General features: G+C 31.5%; 1 protein-coding gene across 1 annotated transcript in view; it reads right to left on the bottom strand.

Moving 5' to 3' along the window:
• The window catches only part of LOC143045038 (uncharacterized), a 33,010-nt gene extending 17,190 nt beyond the window's left edge, over positions 1-15,820 (bottom strand). Inside the window, exons 1-11 of the mRNA XM_076217325.1 lie at positions 15,744-15,820; positions 11,502-11,667; positions 10,963-11,082; positions 10,106-10,235; positions 7,827-7,960; positions 6,981-7,172; positions 5,822-6,004; positions 5,003-5,257; positions 4,082-4,273; positions 2,881-3,075; positions 1,878-2,062 (exon numbers count right to left, since the gene is read on the bottom strand). Coding sequence (XP_076073440.1) covers positions 1,878-2,062; positions 2,881-3,075; positions 4,082-4,273; positions 5,003-5,257; positions 5,822-6,004; positions 6,981-7,172; positions 7,827-7,960; positions 10,106-10,235; positions 10,963-11,082; positions 11,502-11,667; positions 15,744-15,818 — 1,827 coding nt within the window. The 5' untranslated portion in view covers positions 15,819-15,820. The remainder of the gene's footprint in view (positions 1-1,877; positions 2,063-2,880; positions 3,076-4,081; positions 4,274-5,002; positions 5,258-5,821; positions 6,005-6,980; positions 7,173-7,826; positions 7,961-10,105; positions 10,236-10,962; positions 11,083-11,501; positions 11,668-15,743) is intronic.
• Between the last annotated feature and the right edge of the window lie 298 nt (positions 15,821-16,118).

Genomic DNA, 16,118 nt, shown 5'->3' with positions numbered 1-16,118 from the left:
ACTATTGGATGTGTATATAATTTCATTGATGTGTTAAAATATCAGATAAATCTTTTGTCTTGGAAGATTAAATAATGTACTATTTTTTGTTTTGTTTTATTTAATAAATATAATGTTGAATGATTTTGTATACTAGTAAAAATGTATACTAAAATTTTATTTATGGTTGAATTTTTTAATTTAAATTTCTTTGTCTACAGTTCGAGGGACACTGATTCCCTAGTGGTTTTCCACGTGGATTGTAGGCAAAGGGATTTTTCCTTTTCAAAGTGTGACTAATGCTGTCTTAAGTACAAATAAACAACTTGTTATTGGTTAATATATTTTCAGCAGAGTTGTCAAGAATCAAGTGGAAATACAATTGCCAATGTTCCTGATTAGGAAGTAAAAAGTGTGTTTGATTCAACAACACTTAAGAAAGAGACAAGCCAGCATAGTTTACACTTGGAGGTGAAGTCCCTTTGCTTACAAGCTTTCCATATGCCGAAGATGTTATTAAATGACAATGTTCATTTTGATATGACTTCATTGCCTTAACTCAACTTTTAAAAGTCCATGTGGTCAAATTCATGAGAATTTATTGAATTATGAACTATTTATAAAGAACTGTGTACATGAATCTTGAAATTTTTAGAAGTGTTTTAAAGTAATTAAGGAATAATATTTAATAAAAGTGTTGAAGATATTTTTGTTTTGAGTATTGGGAATACTATTCCTTAAAGGAAAGCCTTGCTAGTGGTGTAATTTGAGATTGGCCTGCAAATATGCTGTATGGACTATAGAGTTTTATATGCCCATAACTTAACATGAACTGGATGCAAGATTATATCAATCACTGAGGATATGTGTATAACCTCATTGGTTGATATCTTTGGAGGAAGTACATGTGATACATCCTCATTCTTTTAATATCCAAGTGGTGGTTGGTTTAAGGGCTATGTTTGGTCAGGCAATACATATTGCCTGTTTGGGTTGATGAGGTTCTTGATAAGTTCCCCCCTCTCCCACCCATATTAAAGTACCAAAATGTGGATTTGTTTTTATATTCATATTTTAATATTGGTATTACATGTATGCATTTTGGGTTGATGAGCACGAGACAACATTAGAAAAACATAAGCATTACCATGGGATCAGGTTGACAAAACAAACCTTCGCTTTATCGATTTTCAAGGGAAAGGTCAAATAGGGCAAGTGTATTGGTATGTTTGTGCTTACTGTTTTATTACAATGGTAAAAATAAGATTATATATCTCTAATGACAATACTGTTGATTATAATGCTTCATTTTATGAGCTCCAGAGTAGTTATATAAGAAACAACTGCACACTTTATGCAATGAGCTCTTGTGCATTGCATTGCGCGTAGTAGTCCACGTTTTGGTTTCTGAAACGTAAAGATATTATCTTGTATTCGGTTCTTTCCTCTAGAGTTTTCTATGCCCATAACTTAACATGAACTGGATGCAAGATTATATCAATCACTGAGGATATGTGTATATTGAAATTAACCCAGCTGATATACAAATCAACTGAGCGCATGATATGGGACGAATAACTTGACACTTCATTGATGAGTTCATCCCGAAACACCTGTCTTTAGATGGACTGGTCTTAGATAAACGAATCGGTTAAACTCCGCCCAGTCAAGTGAAATAAATCAAGTAATACATGGAAACTTTAGAAAGATTCAGATCAATATTTCCTAAGAATGCATGAAGCCTAGTTTGTAATTAAGATAATTTAAGAACCTTTGAAATAGCCCTGAAATATATTTGTACAGAAAATCAACAATTTGATCCAACTGATTATAATACATCGTAATCAGTCATTATAGAAAAGTATTAACACAAATATTATGAATGAAAAAATAAATACCTTTATGTTTCCAATATTACATTCAGGACTCCTGCACATTTTCTTTACCATATACGATCTGGAATTTTGAACTGCAGCCATAAAGTTTTCCTTTATTTCTGTCTGAGTTTCTGGATCGTTGCAGTTTCCAGTGAAATAAAACTCAGCTGCCATTGTAACATATCTACGTGTTGAGTTTGCTGTTTCTAATGGTAGAATAACAAAAAACTTAACATTTTATTTAGATAGTATTTTGTTAAAAAAGAGAGGCGAAAGATACCTAATGGACATTTAATCTCATGAGTCGAAAATAAACTGTAAACGCCAGGGCTCAAAATTAAAAAAAGACTCTCATACAAAAAAAAAAAAGAACACAAAATACAACATAGCAAACTAAAGAATAAACAACACAAACTCAACTGAAAACTGGGGGTGATCAAAGGTGCTCCTGAAAGGTAGGTTGATCACGCTTAACTTGTGACCACCATCGGGTTTCCCATGTAAATACAACCCGATAATAAGTGTTAATCGGTAGCTCAAATTCGGGATAAGGGGACGGGATTGGTGTAACGACATAATGAACATATCCGCTTTTATAAGTGAAACGGATATTCAATAACGGTCAATCAACACGTGATGACTTTCATTAATTTTACGTAGGGGTCATTTCAATTTCACGACTTTGAACTCATGGTTAATAACTTTTTTTTAATTTTGAGCAGCAACCCTCTATTAAGGAAATTATGTTTGGACATACACGCCCTGGAATATCAGATCAACTAGGAAAGTATACTCCGTATGAAAGCACTGCTGGAAAGTTGCTACATAGAAGAAGAAAGTTCACAATTATAAAGGTGAAATTATCTTTTATTACGTAATGCCATCGCTGTCAATGCATTTCATGCTGTTTTTTTAAAAAATTACATTCGTTTCTTCATCTTTGCGTTCTTATTTTAACAAATTATCCCACATTTCCTTTAACTAATTATCTGTGCGTATATACATTTTGTTAAGCCATACTTACGATGACAGTCAGACAACTTTTCGTGATTCGTCCAAGTTCCATCTTCTATGCAAACCATGAAATTTGGTAACGGTAACGACGCAAGTACAGAATATCCCTGAGAACACAAGGGATGACAGAACCGTCCACCAACCCACACGTCACATGCCATAGCTCCATTGTCCGGTGGAACAATATCTGGACAACCGTTAGATGCTGAAATTTGAAATTTGTTGACAATCTCTTTTAGCATTAGCAGATAGATTAACGCAAGTTTTCCTGTATATTCTGTTAATGCGGTTCTCAATTTTCCGAATCCATTTCTTCTCATAAATTATCGTACTTTCATGTAAAGCGTTTAAAGTTTTGAACTTACATCAAGGAAATCAATTTAACATTTGAAAAAGATAGGCGGAATAAAGTAGAGGGACAATCAAAATCATTAAATAAACATAAACGAGGCCCCTCATGGGGGGGGGGGGGGTCCTAGTAATCACATAATCACCATTTTTTTGCCAATATAATCACATAATCATTAAATATTTGCTTATCTTTAGTAATCAAATAATCATAAACTAAAAATACAGTCCTAGGTAATCAAATAATCATGAAATATTTGGCTTAATAATCAAATAATCATTAAAAAAACGGCCAAGTAATCACATAATCAAAAACCCCATGAGGGCCCTCATAAACTGACTACGCAATGGCTAAATGAGAAAAATACCAACAGACAAACAATTGTACACTTGTCCTTTTTTTAACTTATTTTTATTCGAGCTTCTCTAAAAATTTGGTATCTATGATGATTTATTCCTGCTTGGTACAGGCATTTTACAAGTAAAATAGCCTCCATCGAAAAAGGCTGTAACAGCATATTGTGTCTCAGTGGTATCAAAAAGGATGGAAAATTAAAATACTTTACGAAGTGCAATTTTGAACTTTTAATGTCATATCCGTTTTAGAGGTCAATAGCTATTTAGGTCGTCAGATGAATTAAAAATTTAGATTAACATTTGTTTTAAGATAGCACAGTAGTCAGTGCATTCTGGAAATTAGCTTATGCTAGAGAAATAACCAGAACGTGATAGAAATGGATTATTTACCTGTAATTGCCAATATATATATTATAAAACCATATGTGTACAATGTGTTTGTTTAAATATTTGGATTGTTGCCTAATTTATTTTCAAAGTTATTTGAACAATAGATGAAATCTTACGTTTACAGAACGGATGGAAATCCATAGCCCAATTTGCATAAGGATCGCTTCCATTTCTATAGCAGTAGGCATTTTTTGTTCCAATTAAAGCCGAGTTATCCTGACATGAAAAAGCACATTCGGAACCACGTCTTGTTCCTGTACAGTTTAACTTCATATAAGGAAGGGGATATAACTTAGGACATCTCAGTTCTGTAAAGAAACAAAATGGCATAAATGTCTGCTGTGTTAATAAGCAGAAAGAAACAATATTAGACATAGTAACAAATTGTATAATAGGAAGATATACTTGAATAAGATATACAAGTGGACGGAACTTACCAAACATCAAAACTATGTTTGTCTTATACAAATAAGGTTATGGTTTTTAAGTTCTTTAGCGCTGAAGAAGTACAATCCAGGGCTAAGGAAGTATAATGTAGCGCAGAAAAATGTACGGAAGAATTCAAAATGAGTGCTGAATACTAATGTCAAATCTTCAACGCTAAATAAGTTAAGTCTATCGATTTAGATGTGTTTTAGATCGTGTGCTGTAAAATTGACTACATTATGGAAGATGTGAATTTAAGCGCTAAAGTTTCAAACGTTCGCTCTAGATGTTGTCCAGAATTTTCATTGTCAGCGCTTAATTTAGAACTTATTTAAAACTAGATTTTACACCTTCAGTTCTTGAGTTTACATATTGAGCGCTAGAATTTTAATCATCAGCTGTGGATTTTGCATATATAGGACCAAGCTTTACATCTTCTTTTTTGCATTAATAATACATATTTTTAGTTATATTAATACGTCTTCTAATTGCTGATTTATGGTCAATCTTTAAATAAGATTTCAAAGAACTCAACTAAAAAGAGCATTCCACATTTACATTTTTTAATTCTATCAATATAAGTAATTAGCAATAATGAGTTATTTTCTTACGTTTAATCACAATGTCGAATGAACACTCCCTTCCTTCATTGCCTGCTAAATCTCGAACTGTATATTTGACATTATACGTATTAACTCCTAGTTCGGAGGCTGGCGGTGGACCTAGTACTTGTGTAGGTTCCAATCCCTTGTCTTTGTTGTCTAGAACTACTGGTTTGTCCCATGAGATAAAGGCAGTGTCTTTATTATTTCCAGGATAAAACATTAAGGTATTTGGACATTGTTCGATAGAAGGAGGCTCAACGTCTATAAAATGAACAAAAAATATATGCTAGGCCTTTATAGTTTAAAATGAAAGATCTGTGAAAACTTTGTGTTGTTTGTTTTTTTCTGTTTTTTTTCTATATTTATTTTGCTTTTAATCAAACTTATATTAAATGGACATTGACGGCTATTAATCAATTTACACGAAATTTAGAATAGAAAGACAATATTAGAGCACGATCCGCCAGTTGTAAATCTTGTTAGTCATTTGATAAATTTGGAACACTTATGTGATGTGTATACATGTACCATGATACATAGTACAAAGTCTGACTGTAATGAAAATACTTTGTTATGACATTTTTCTTTGAAAATTCAAATAAAAGTTGTCAAACAGTTTTACAAAAAGCTGCTTTGAAGACCCATTGTGGCCTTCGGCTGTTATCTGCTCTTTGGTCGGGGTGTTTTTTTTTTGACAGATTACCTATTTCCATTCTCAAATTTATTATAAAACAGTTAAAAAAGAACGAATATTGACGTTCAATTGAAGTAAAATAGGTTTCGTGTTTACCAGTCTTAGACTTGTTAAATGACAGTGTTATTTACCAACACAATCCGGATCGTCTGTGTTCCAAGATCCTGAGGCCAGACAAACTTTAGTTCTCCTCTGATTTGTAGGGATATCGAAACCTGCGTCACACCCAAATGTACAAATTGATCTGAAGTAAAAGTCTTCTGTGCACGTAAAACTAAGCCGACCATATTGTACAATTTCTAAACACTTCTTTTCTGTAAACATTAGAATATAATTCATTGATAGAATCAAGAACGTCAACACTATAAAGAATTACTTATACTAACAAAATGTCAAAATAAAAACACGATATTTCACCAATGTGTCGAGCTCAGACGATTATTTATCGAATAATAGTCCTTGTTTTTTTTAAACGACAATTTATAGCTCATTTACTTTTCATGATAATTAAACACAATGATCAAGAATTGAGTTCAAAAATCTTCTAACACCAGACGTGTTTGACCAGACGCTACAGATGTGGTTGAATGGCTAATTGACGTTTAGCCGAACTCGAAAGCCTAGAAACCTCGTGTAAAGCACATCTCTTTTCTAAGGAATTTTGAATTTTATAAATAAGCGCAAGCATTATACACGTATAAAAATGATGACTGTTTTAATTTCTTAAAAAGGTGCTCTCAATTGATACCAATTTTTATTTATAAAAGGCAACATCATCCTAAGTTAACAGAAACATGATAAGTTGAGAATCATTTTGGTATCATATACTCTTATACAAACACAAGAGTTGATTATAGTGCTGATAATTTATTGGCTAAGACGAGTTTGATTCCTCTACGTGCGTTTCGAATGAAAGTAATCCATAATGTACGAAAGTTACTAATGTCGTATGAAAGCAACACAACTTCATAATATTATAATAGGTCTGCAAATTCAATAAATAAACAATATTTTTATGGAAAAAAATCGAAAACCTCATTTACGAAAAAAAAAGAATGTTGGACTGTATAATAATATATGTTCTTGTTATACATGTACAATATTTATTGAAATTGACACATCAAAATTGATTTCAAGTGGAATGATGATACGCAAGTGTATATTTATGTTGGGAAACAGTATACGATCACGAGATATATGTTTTAATTACATGTATGAAATATGAACCGAGGAACCAGGAAAAACAACAAACAAGAGTTTCCTGTATGTATCTTCCTGATTGAGACTTACTTTCACAATATGGCTCGTTTTGACTTGACCATTGACCTGTTTTTAAACACTCTATTCGTGATGGTGCTCCCTTTAGAGTATGTCCCTGGTAACAGCCATACCGACAGACTGCTCCGTACACCATATCACTACTCGGATGACAGACTCTATATCCATCTGGTATGCTGCCCGAACGCTTCGGACATCGTATGACTAGATGTTCAAATAAAAATTCAGAAAATGTGAATTATAAAAATCTCCTTTTTAATTCTTTAAATTATCAAGAATATTTTCATATTCAAATTTATCTCTATATAGTAATTTGTATTGCATGCTTTGCTTATAGATAAAATAATTCTATTTCCAATTTAAACTGTAAAACAGTTATGTAAATGCACACATTCCAAAAGTTAAATTTCAGGACCCATTAGTGTTCTTTAGGTTATTGGATTTTTGTGGAAATGTTTCGATTAAACTAGACTTTTCGTATGTACATGTTTCTGTGAATACTGTAGATTCATTGATTTTTACGAATACAAATGTTCTTAGATTGATAAAAATAATGTAAATGCATGAATATTTTATAACGAGGTCTATTTAAAGTTATATTTGAACATTTAAATTCGTGGTTAACTTTACCCACGATACCAACGAAAAATGATGAAATCACAATTATATACTTTTTGTTCTTTTTTGTCATTACTGTATAAGCTGTTCATAGAGTAGCAAATATGATGGCTCCACAATGCAAGGTGGCATTGACAGAACATAGGATAACTTCCAACTCTGGTTTGGAAGGAAGAAATGAATTCGACTTACTCTTACATGTAGTTTGATTTTGTAGGCACTTCATATGCTATGTATTACCTTTCACATAAATGTTAAAATTGCATGTAGCCATATTGCCTGCATGATCTCGAGCATAATATCCAACTGTAGTGGGTCTACCATCTCGTTCAAAGAAGGGATCACCCGATCTATAGGGCCCACTAATATGGACGCTATCAATAAATGAAAAGATAGTCTTCTATCATTTTAAAAAATGTAAAGTAACATTATTGTGACATGAGTTGGTATGAAAAACTACGAGAAAGACGGATGCGTACAAATGCCATTCTATGAAATAAAGATTATTCATTCCTTTTATTGAAATAACATGTATCGCGTAAAATATTTCGTAAAATGTGGAAGATTTATTTAAATTAAGAATGTTTGTGTGTTAAATTCAATTAACTTACAACTAACATAAGTTTGATAAAGAGCTGTAGTATAACTGCTTGTTTTAATGTATATTTTAATATGCCTATTATATAATGTATAATTGATATGTGACCCAATTATAGAATGAAATTAGTTATAATTCATAATTATATATATATAAGATGCAATCAAGTTCGGTAATATTTTAAAAATAATTTGCTTGCATTCCTTGTCATTTATTAGAAAACTACGGAAGCCGTAAGGGGACACACAGAACATTAGAAAATATTTTTTTTTAATTCGAGATCACGATAAAACATTACCGTTTTACCGAGATCTCGATAAAAAATATATCGTTACCTCGATAAAACGAAATTGTTATATCGAGATCTCGGATTATTAAATCGTTATCTCGATTTATTATATCATTATCTCGATTTATTATATCGAGATCTCGGATTATTATATCGAGATCTCGGATTATTATTTCGAGATCTTGGATTATTAAATCGTTATCTCGATTTATCAAATCGAGATCTCGGATTATTATATTGTTATCTCGGTTTAATATATCGTTATCTCGAGAAAACGAAACTGTTATATCGAGAACTCGTATTTTTAAATAGTTATCTCGGTTTAATATATCGAGATCTCGATAAAAAATATATCGTTATCTCGAGAAAACGAAACTGTTATATCGAGATCTCGGATTATTATATCGTTATCTCGATTTATTATATCGTTATCTCGATAAAACGAAACTGTTATACCCCTCTTATTGTCATTGCGGCACAATTTTCAATTTTGTCAATTTTGTTGAGACAAAAGTCAATTTTGTTAATTTTGTTGAGACAAAAGTCAATTCTGTCAATTTTGTTGAGACAAAAATCAATTTTGTTGAGACAAAAATCAATTTTGTTGAGACAAAAGTCAATTTTGTTAATTTTGTTGAGACAAAAGTCAATTTTGTTAATTTTGTTGAGACAAAAGTCAATTTTGTCAATTTTGTTGAGACAAAAGTCAATTTTGTGACGACAAAATTCATTTTTGTGACGACAAAATTCAATTTTGTAACAACAAAATTGACTTTTATGTGACAAAATTGACTTTCGTGAGACAAAAATCAATTTTGTTGAGACAAAATTCAATTTTGTCAATTTTGTTGAGACAAAAGTCAATTTTGTCAATTTTGTTGAGACAAAAGTCAATTTTGTTAATTTTGTTGAGACAAAAGTCAATTTTGTCAATTTTGTTGAGACAAAATTCAATTTTGTCAATTTTGTTGAGACAAAAGTCAATTTTGTCAATTTTGTTGAGACAAAATTCATTTTTGTCAATTTTGTGTAACAAAAGTCGATTTTGTATGCAAATTAGTTCACAGAAACCAAACTAAACTAATTTGAATACAAAATTGACTTTTGTCGCCCAATTTTCAAATTAGGTAACAAAATTCAAGTCTGTGTAACAAAAATGAATTTTGTCATGACAAAAGTGATTTTTGTCCGCTGATAGATAATTTTGTATGACAAAATTTTAATTTGTAGTATGATACAAATTTTGTTAAACTGAACTTATTTTTGTTGAACAAAAGTCACTTTTGTCCGTACAAAATTGAATTTTGAGTACAAAACCACAAGAGTCCCATTCGGCGCCCCGTACTTACGGCTTCCGTAGAAAACCTATACAAACGCACGCATAAAACAGAACGTAAATAACAATAAAATCGAGATCGACTATGTCTTTTTATGCTTTCAGTTAACAAATTGGGATTGTAACTAGTGGGTGTATTTAAAAGACTATTAATTTTGACGATATGTTATTTAAAAGGTCTTTAAAAAATATTATCCTTTATGATTTTCAACAAATGATTGCAATGCAAACTTAAACCAGCATTTTATCAACCAAAAATAAACAATGTTAAGATCATCCAGTTAATTTAATAAAACCTAGTATGTCTGTCTATGTCATCCCGGGCTGTAGGAGGCTCCCAACTGACAAAAGCATGATGCTTAAATGGAAGAGCTGAAACTCTTTTGACATATGGACAGTTGATTATTTGCGGTCTAATTGAATCTCCTGTTAAAAATAGAATCATTTACAAAATATTGAAAATGTCTTTCGTGCGTATATTCAATAACATATTTTAAATTATAGTACTCTCTTTCTCTGTCTCTCTTTCTCTCTGTCTCTCTGTCTCTCTCTCTCTCTCTCTCTCTCTCTTTGTGTAAGCTGTATTAAAAATACTAGTGTAAAACCATTCATACGGAAAACCAACGGTAGAATCTATTTAAAAAACGAGAAACGGGAAACACCTATGAACCACATCTACAAACGACAACTGCTGATCATTCAAATAAAATTGAGAATGGAAATGGGGAATATGCGCAAGAGACAACAACCCGACAATAGAAAAACAAAAACAACAGCAGAAGGTCACCAACAGGTCTTCAATGTAGCGAGAAAATCCCGCACCCGGAGGCGTCCTTCAGCTGGCCCCTAAAAAAATATATGCTAGTTCAGTGATGATGAACGCCATACTAATTTCCAAATTGTACACAAGAAACTAAAATTAAAAGTCCATATTAAATGTGGATATTGTTACTTTTTTATAGATATCTATCTATATGTGTGTATATATATGTGTGTGTACGTGTGTGTGTCGTACGATGCCTACAAAGTTTTACAATATCTATGAACGATCATATCTTATATCTGATACAGGACCATTTCCGTCTTTTTTTCACACCCGTTCCTTTTTACGAAAACTAAGAGATGAGAAAAAGAAAAGAAAAAAATAACTAACGTGGTATAAGTGCAGGTAAAAGGAATAAACTGAAAAGTAACATAAAAAGTCCAACAACCAACTGTCTTTTTTTCCTCTTCAGAGGTTTCGCTAGTCCTTTGGTATCTGCTGCTAAAGAACCTAATAATGGAAAGAACAATGGTACACAAATTGATCAACACTGAATTATATGGTAGATTTATAAATATTATATATGTGAATGTGTGTGACGTTGAATGAAGTAAACTATAATTACCAAACAATTTTTTTCAGATATTACTTTGAAGTTTAAATAAGAAATATTAAAAAAGATATAGAATTTTGTTGATGATTATTTGAAACTATGTAATACCTGTGTTATAATACATAATGTACAACTACCGGTATTGCAATAAAAATATTCTCTGACGATCGTACATGCTTATTCTTTTTCTTTTATAATGTCCTTGCTTTATCAAAGCACTTGCAGTAACGATATATTACATTTATTTTACAATATCTAGTATGTTGTCTATCTAAATTTATTTCCTAAGGATACAGATAAATAATTGGATGCTTACAATCGTCATCTTCTACTATCCATTGTCCGTTATAACACAGTGCTAAGGAAAACTCTTTCGTAGATTCACATTTAACTTTTAACAAGATTCCATGAGGAAGTCCATCGTTAACGTTTGAATGAGCTGGTTGAACATGAAAATGGTCTGTCAATGTAGATACCGGACACTATAATAATATACATCTAAATGTTATGTAAAGACAAATACTAGACACAAGGGGTTGAAGTCATAAAACTTTGATAAGCGCTCGGAGCACAAAATCATGTTCGAAACATATTACTCAACATGTTGGTTTGTGGATTTTGGTGGATGAGTAAACCACAATATAAGACATTGCAAAACGTCCTCAGTTAGTTTAAATAAAGGCAACAGTAGTATACCGCTGTTCAAAACTCATAAATCCATGGACAAAAAACAAAATCGGGGTAACAAACCAAAACCGAGCGAAACGCATTAAATATAAGAGGAGAACAACGACACAACATCGAAACGCAACACACACAGAAACAGACCAATCATCAGACAAAACACCACGAGAATAACAAATGTAACATGGAAACCAAATACATGAATAGGGATAGACAAGTACCGTGCCACGTCTTATCTCAATATCTCAAAAATAAGAGAAAACACAAACGACTCAACGTTAAAATGCAACACAAAGAGAAACGAACAATATATAACAATGACCATCTTCCTGACTTGGTACAGGACACTTTTAAAGGGGAATAAAAGTGGTGGGTTGAACCTGGTTTTAAGGCATGCCAAACCTCGCACTTTAATGGCAAAGTTAAATATAACATTGAAATGACAACATAATATTACAGGACTACAATACAAATAAATAAGAGAACATATTAGACACAGAAAAACATGATTAATAGATAACAAAAAGCATCAGGTTTAAAATTCAATACGCCAAAAACGCGCCTTGCCCACACAAGACTCACCAGTGACGCCCAGATATAAAAGATCGAAAGTGAAAAAAGTACAAAGTTGTACAGCACTGAAGATCAAAAGTTGAAAAGGTTTCGCAAAATACGGCATTGTTTTTATGCCCGGGATAAGAACATTCTTATTATATAGAACAATTCATGCTATTGCAAACAGTAAATTTTATCAAATGAATATGAAAGAGATATACACAAAGAAACTAAAGTATTAACTAATTACAGAAAACTAAACCTGAATACATAACGCCTAGATATAAAAGATCGAACGTGAAAAAGGTACAAAGTTGTACAGTACTGAAGATTAAAAGTTGAAAAGGTTTTGACAAATACGGCATTGTTTTTATGCACGGGATAAGAACATCCTTATTATATAGAATAACAATATTAAATATATATATATATTAAACAAAGACACATCGTATGGATCAACCAATTCGTGATGGTGACTAGACATTGGGCCTTTTATAGCTGCTGTTCGGATCGGGCCAAGGCTCCGTCTTGAAGACCAAAATATTACCAATAATGATTTACTATTAAACATACGCATGAATATAGTTTGCATGTCAAGAAGGACACCGGAAAATATAAGCATTTATACAAATGAAAATGTTCTGCAAAGACAATACTGGATACTAAAAAACATACAACCGAAAACGATTTTTCAAAGCAGATACGGCACGCTGTAACCATATAATATTTTTTTTCACTGCAAGTACGGGACACCGTAAATGGCACTTAAAAAGTTTTGTCACGGAAAATATTGGCCACAAATAACATACGCATTAGAATAAATGTATGAAAATTTGCCTGAATAGATGGCAATTTTGAATAAATGGTCTCAGCAGATACCAAACACTATTTTCACACACACACAGCCAGATAAGGGACACATAAAACAAACCTATAAAACTTCATTCTTGACAGATACGGACAAGGCACAAACATATTAAAGGGTAAACAAGACACTATTGTTTAACATGTACAGATGTTTTCCAATATTATTGCTTACATTTGCGGTCCTACTAAAATGTGCACATGAGCGCCAGGAGAAGACATAAAGGCGCCAAGTACAATCCATCGCAACATTTAAAAAACAATCTGAATTATAATGCAGCCATATAGAATTACATACTAAAGTGCAAGTATGGTCAGTTTTGATTGATACGGTAAAATAATTTTGTTGTACAACATGTACAAGTCAGCATACGGTATCAAAACTACTGAAATTTTGTTACGTATCAATATTTTGAATAAAAGAAGGACATGCTTGCACCCTAAATTTATGACAGTCAAGAATTATTGCGAACAAATAATTGTTGTTATTGTATTGCAATATTGCTGTCCATTGTATTATACATTGAATCCTGACATAAAACATGTTGCCGGTTTATTATGCGGGTTTATAGATTTACAAATTAAAGTGCATATATGGTCAGTTTTGGTCGATGCCGTGAATTAATTTTGTTGTACACAAGTCAGCATGAGGTATTAAAACTATTGAAATTTTGTTACGTATCCATATTTTGAACAAAAGGAGGACATGCTGGCACCCGAAATTTATGCGATAAAAAAATTGTTGTTATTATATTGCAATATTGCTGTCCATTGTATTATACATTGAATCCTGACATAAAAAATGTGGCTGATTTACTATATATGCGGGTATATAGATTAACTAATTAAAGTGCACATATGGTCAGTTTTTGGTCGATGCCGTCAATTAATTTTGTTATACAAGTCAGCATTAGGTATCAAAACTACTGAAATTTTCGTTTTTGATGCGTTTTGTTATTTGATTTTGCCATGTGATTATAGACTTTCCGAATTGATTTTCCTCTGAGTTCAGTATTTTTGTGATTTTACTTTTAGTTACATATCAATATTTTGAATAAAAGGAGGACATTATGGCAACCTAAATGAATGCTAAAAAAATTTGTTGTTATTGTATTCCAATATTGCTGCCCATTGTATTATACATTGAATCCTGACATAAAAAATGTGGCTGATTTACTATGTGAGTATATTAGATTTACAAATTAAAGTGCACATATGGTCAGTTTTGGTCGAAGCAGTCAAATAGTTTTGTTGTACAAGTCCGACTAAGGTATCAAAACTACTGAAAATATGTTATTTATCAACATATTGAACAAAAAGAGAATATGCCGGGACTCTTAATTTGTGTAAACAAAATTTTGTAACTGCGAGTACTCTCAAATCGTACTTTCTTGTTTATTTGACCTGTTGATACTATTTGTTACGCTTTTTTCGTCATTTTATGTTAATGTGGATCTTGTTTATATACCAGCAATTGGAATATCTACTTATTTTCACTTCTTCGTACCATGACCATCAAAATTATTCCATTTATCCTTAAATACTGTTCTAGCACTAGTACAGGAAGTTTTATCTAGCTCTAATTGTATAGTTTTATTGTTGATATTCACCCCATGTGTACCAAGTGTTAGATTAGTTTTATTTATATTACAGAATTTTCTTGGTATTCCTAATCGGAATTTTTTGTTTGAACTTTTTTATTTACTTTTGACCTTAAATATTCATCCCAAATAATTTTTATTAACTTTGTATTTGCATTCAGGTATCAAATTTATTAGTTCATAGTGTGTTAATTTATGTTTTTTGATTGAGTTAAACCTAACAATTGATATTTTATCGTGTGTTTTTCTAAGTTGTGATGTTATACTATTGTTTCAGAAAAAGGGAGAAGGTTTCGTACCATTAAAACGTTTAATCCCGCTTTAAATGTTTGCACCTGTCAGGAATCTGATGTACAGTAGTTGTCGTTTGTTTATGTAATTTATTAGTGTTTCTCGTTGTTTCTCGTTTTTTATATAGATTAGACCGTTTGTTTTCCCTTTTTTGAATGGGTTTACACTAGTAATTTTGGGGCCCTTTATAGCTTGTTGTTCGGTGTGTGCCAATGCTTTGTGTTGAAGTCCGTACCGTGACCTATAATGATTTACTTTTATAAATTGTTATTTGGATGGAGAGTTGTTTCATCGGCACTCATACCACATCTTACTATATCTATATACATGAAAATACACTCAACACGTAATTCAAATATACTGTCTTTTTTTTTTAGGTTAATTTTAATTTCTCTGAATAATATATTCCAAATATTAGAAATCAGCTGATATATAAAATGCCGTATTGTAAAATGTTTTTTTCATATGTTTGCTCAGGTGACCTTATCTTAATTTATCAAAATATGTTTCTATATTTCAAATTCTATGAGGTATTTTCTAATGATTTTGTTTAAATTACTTACATGTTTCTTGTTATCTCTAAACACATGTACGGTAAACAATGTAACAAAAAGAACTACCATCTTTAACGTCCACATCCTGTATCTAAATCATAGATAATTGACATGAAAGTTAATAAAAGCATAGGTTAATATAAGGTTTGAAAATCATAGTTTCGATGGACGAGTTTTGGTGGGTTATATCCCTTGTTCAGAGGTATGCTCTGTAAATTATTTGACGAAAATTTAGGGATAACCTTTATACATTTCACTGAAACAATGAACTGCGTAAATTCTTACAGAAATAACTGTTGCTTAATAGATTACATATAACTTTACAATTTTAAAATAAACAAACATATTAATATTATGATTATAAAGTTCTAATATATTAGAAGC

The sequence above is a fragment of the Mytilus galloprovincialis genome, chromosome 9 (genome assembly GCF_965363235.1).
Source record: "Mytilus galloprovincialis chromosome 9, xbMytGall1.hap1.1, whole genome shotgun sequence".
NCBI classification, from domain to species: Eukaryota; Metazoa; Mollusca; class Bivalvia; order Mytilida; family Mytilidae; genus Mytilus; species Mytilus galloprovincialis.
Note: the sequence above shows the minus strand (reverse complement) of the source record. Positions and strands in the feature narration are given on the sequence as shown.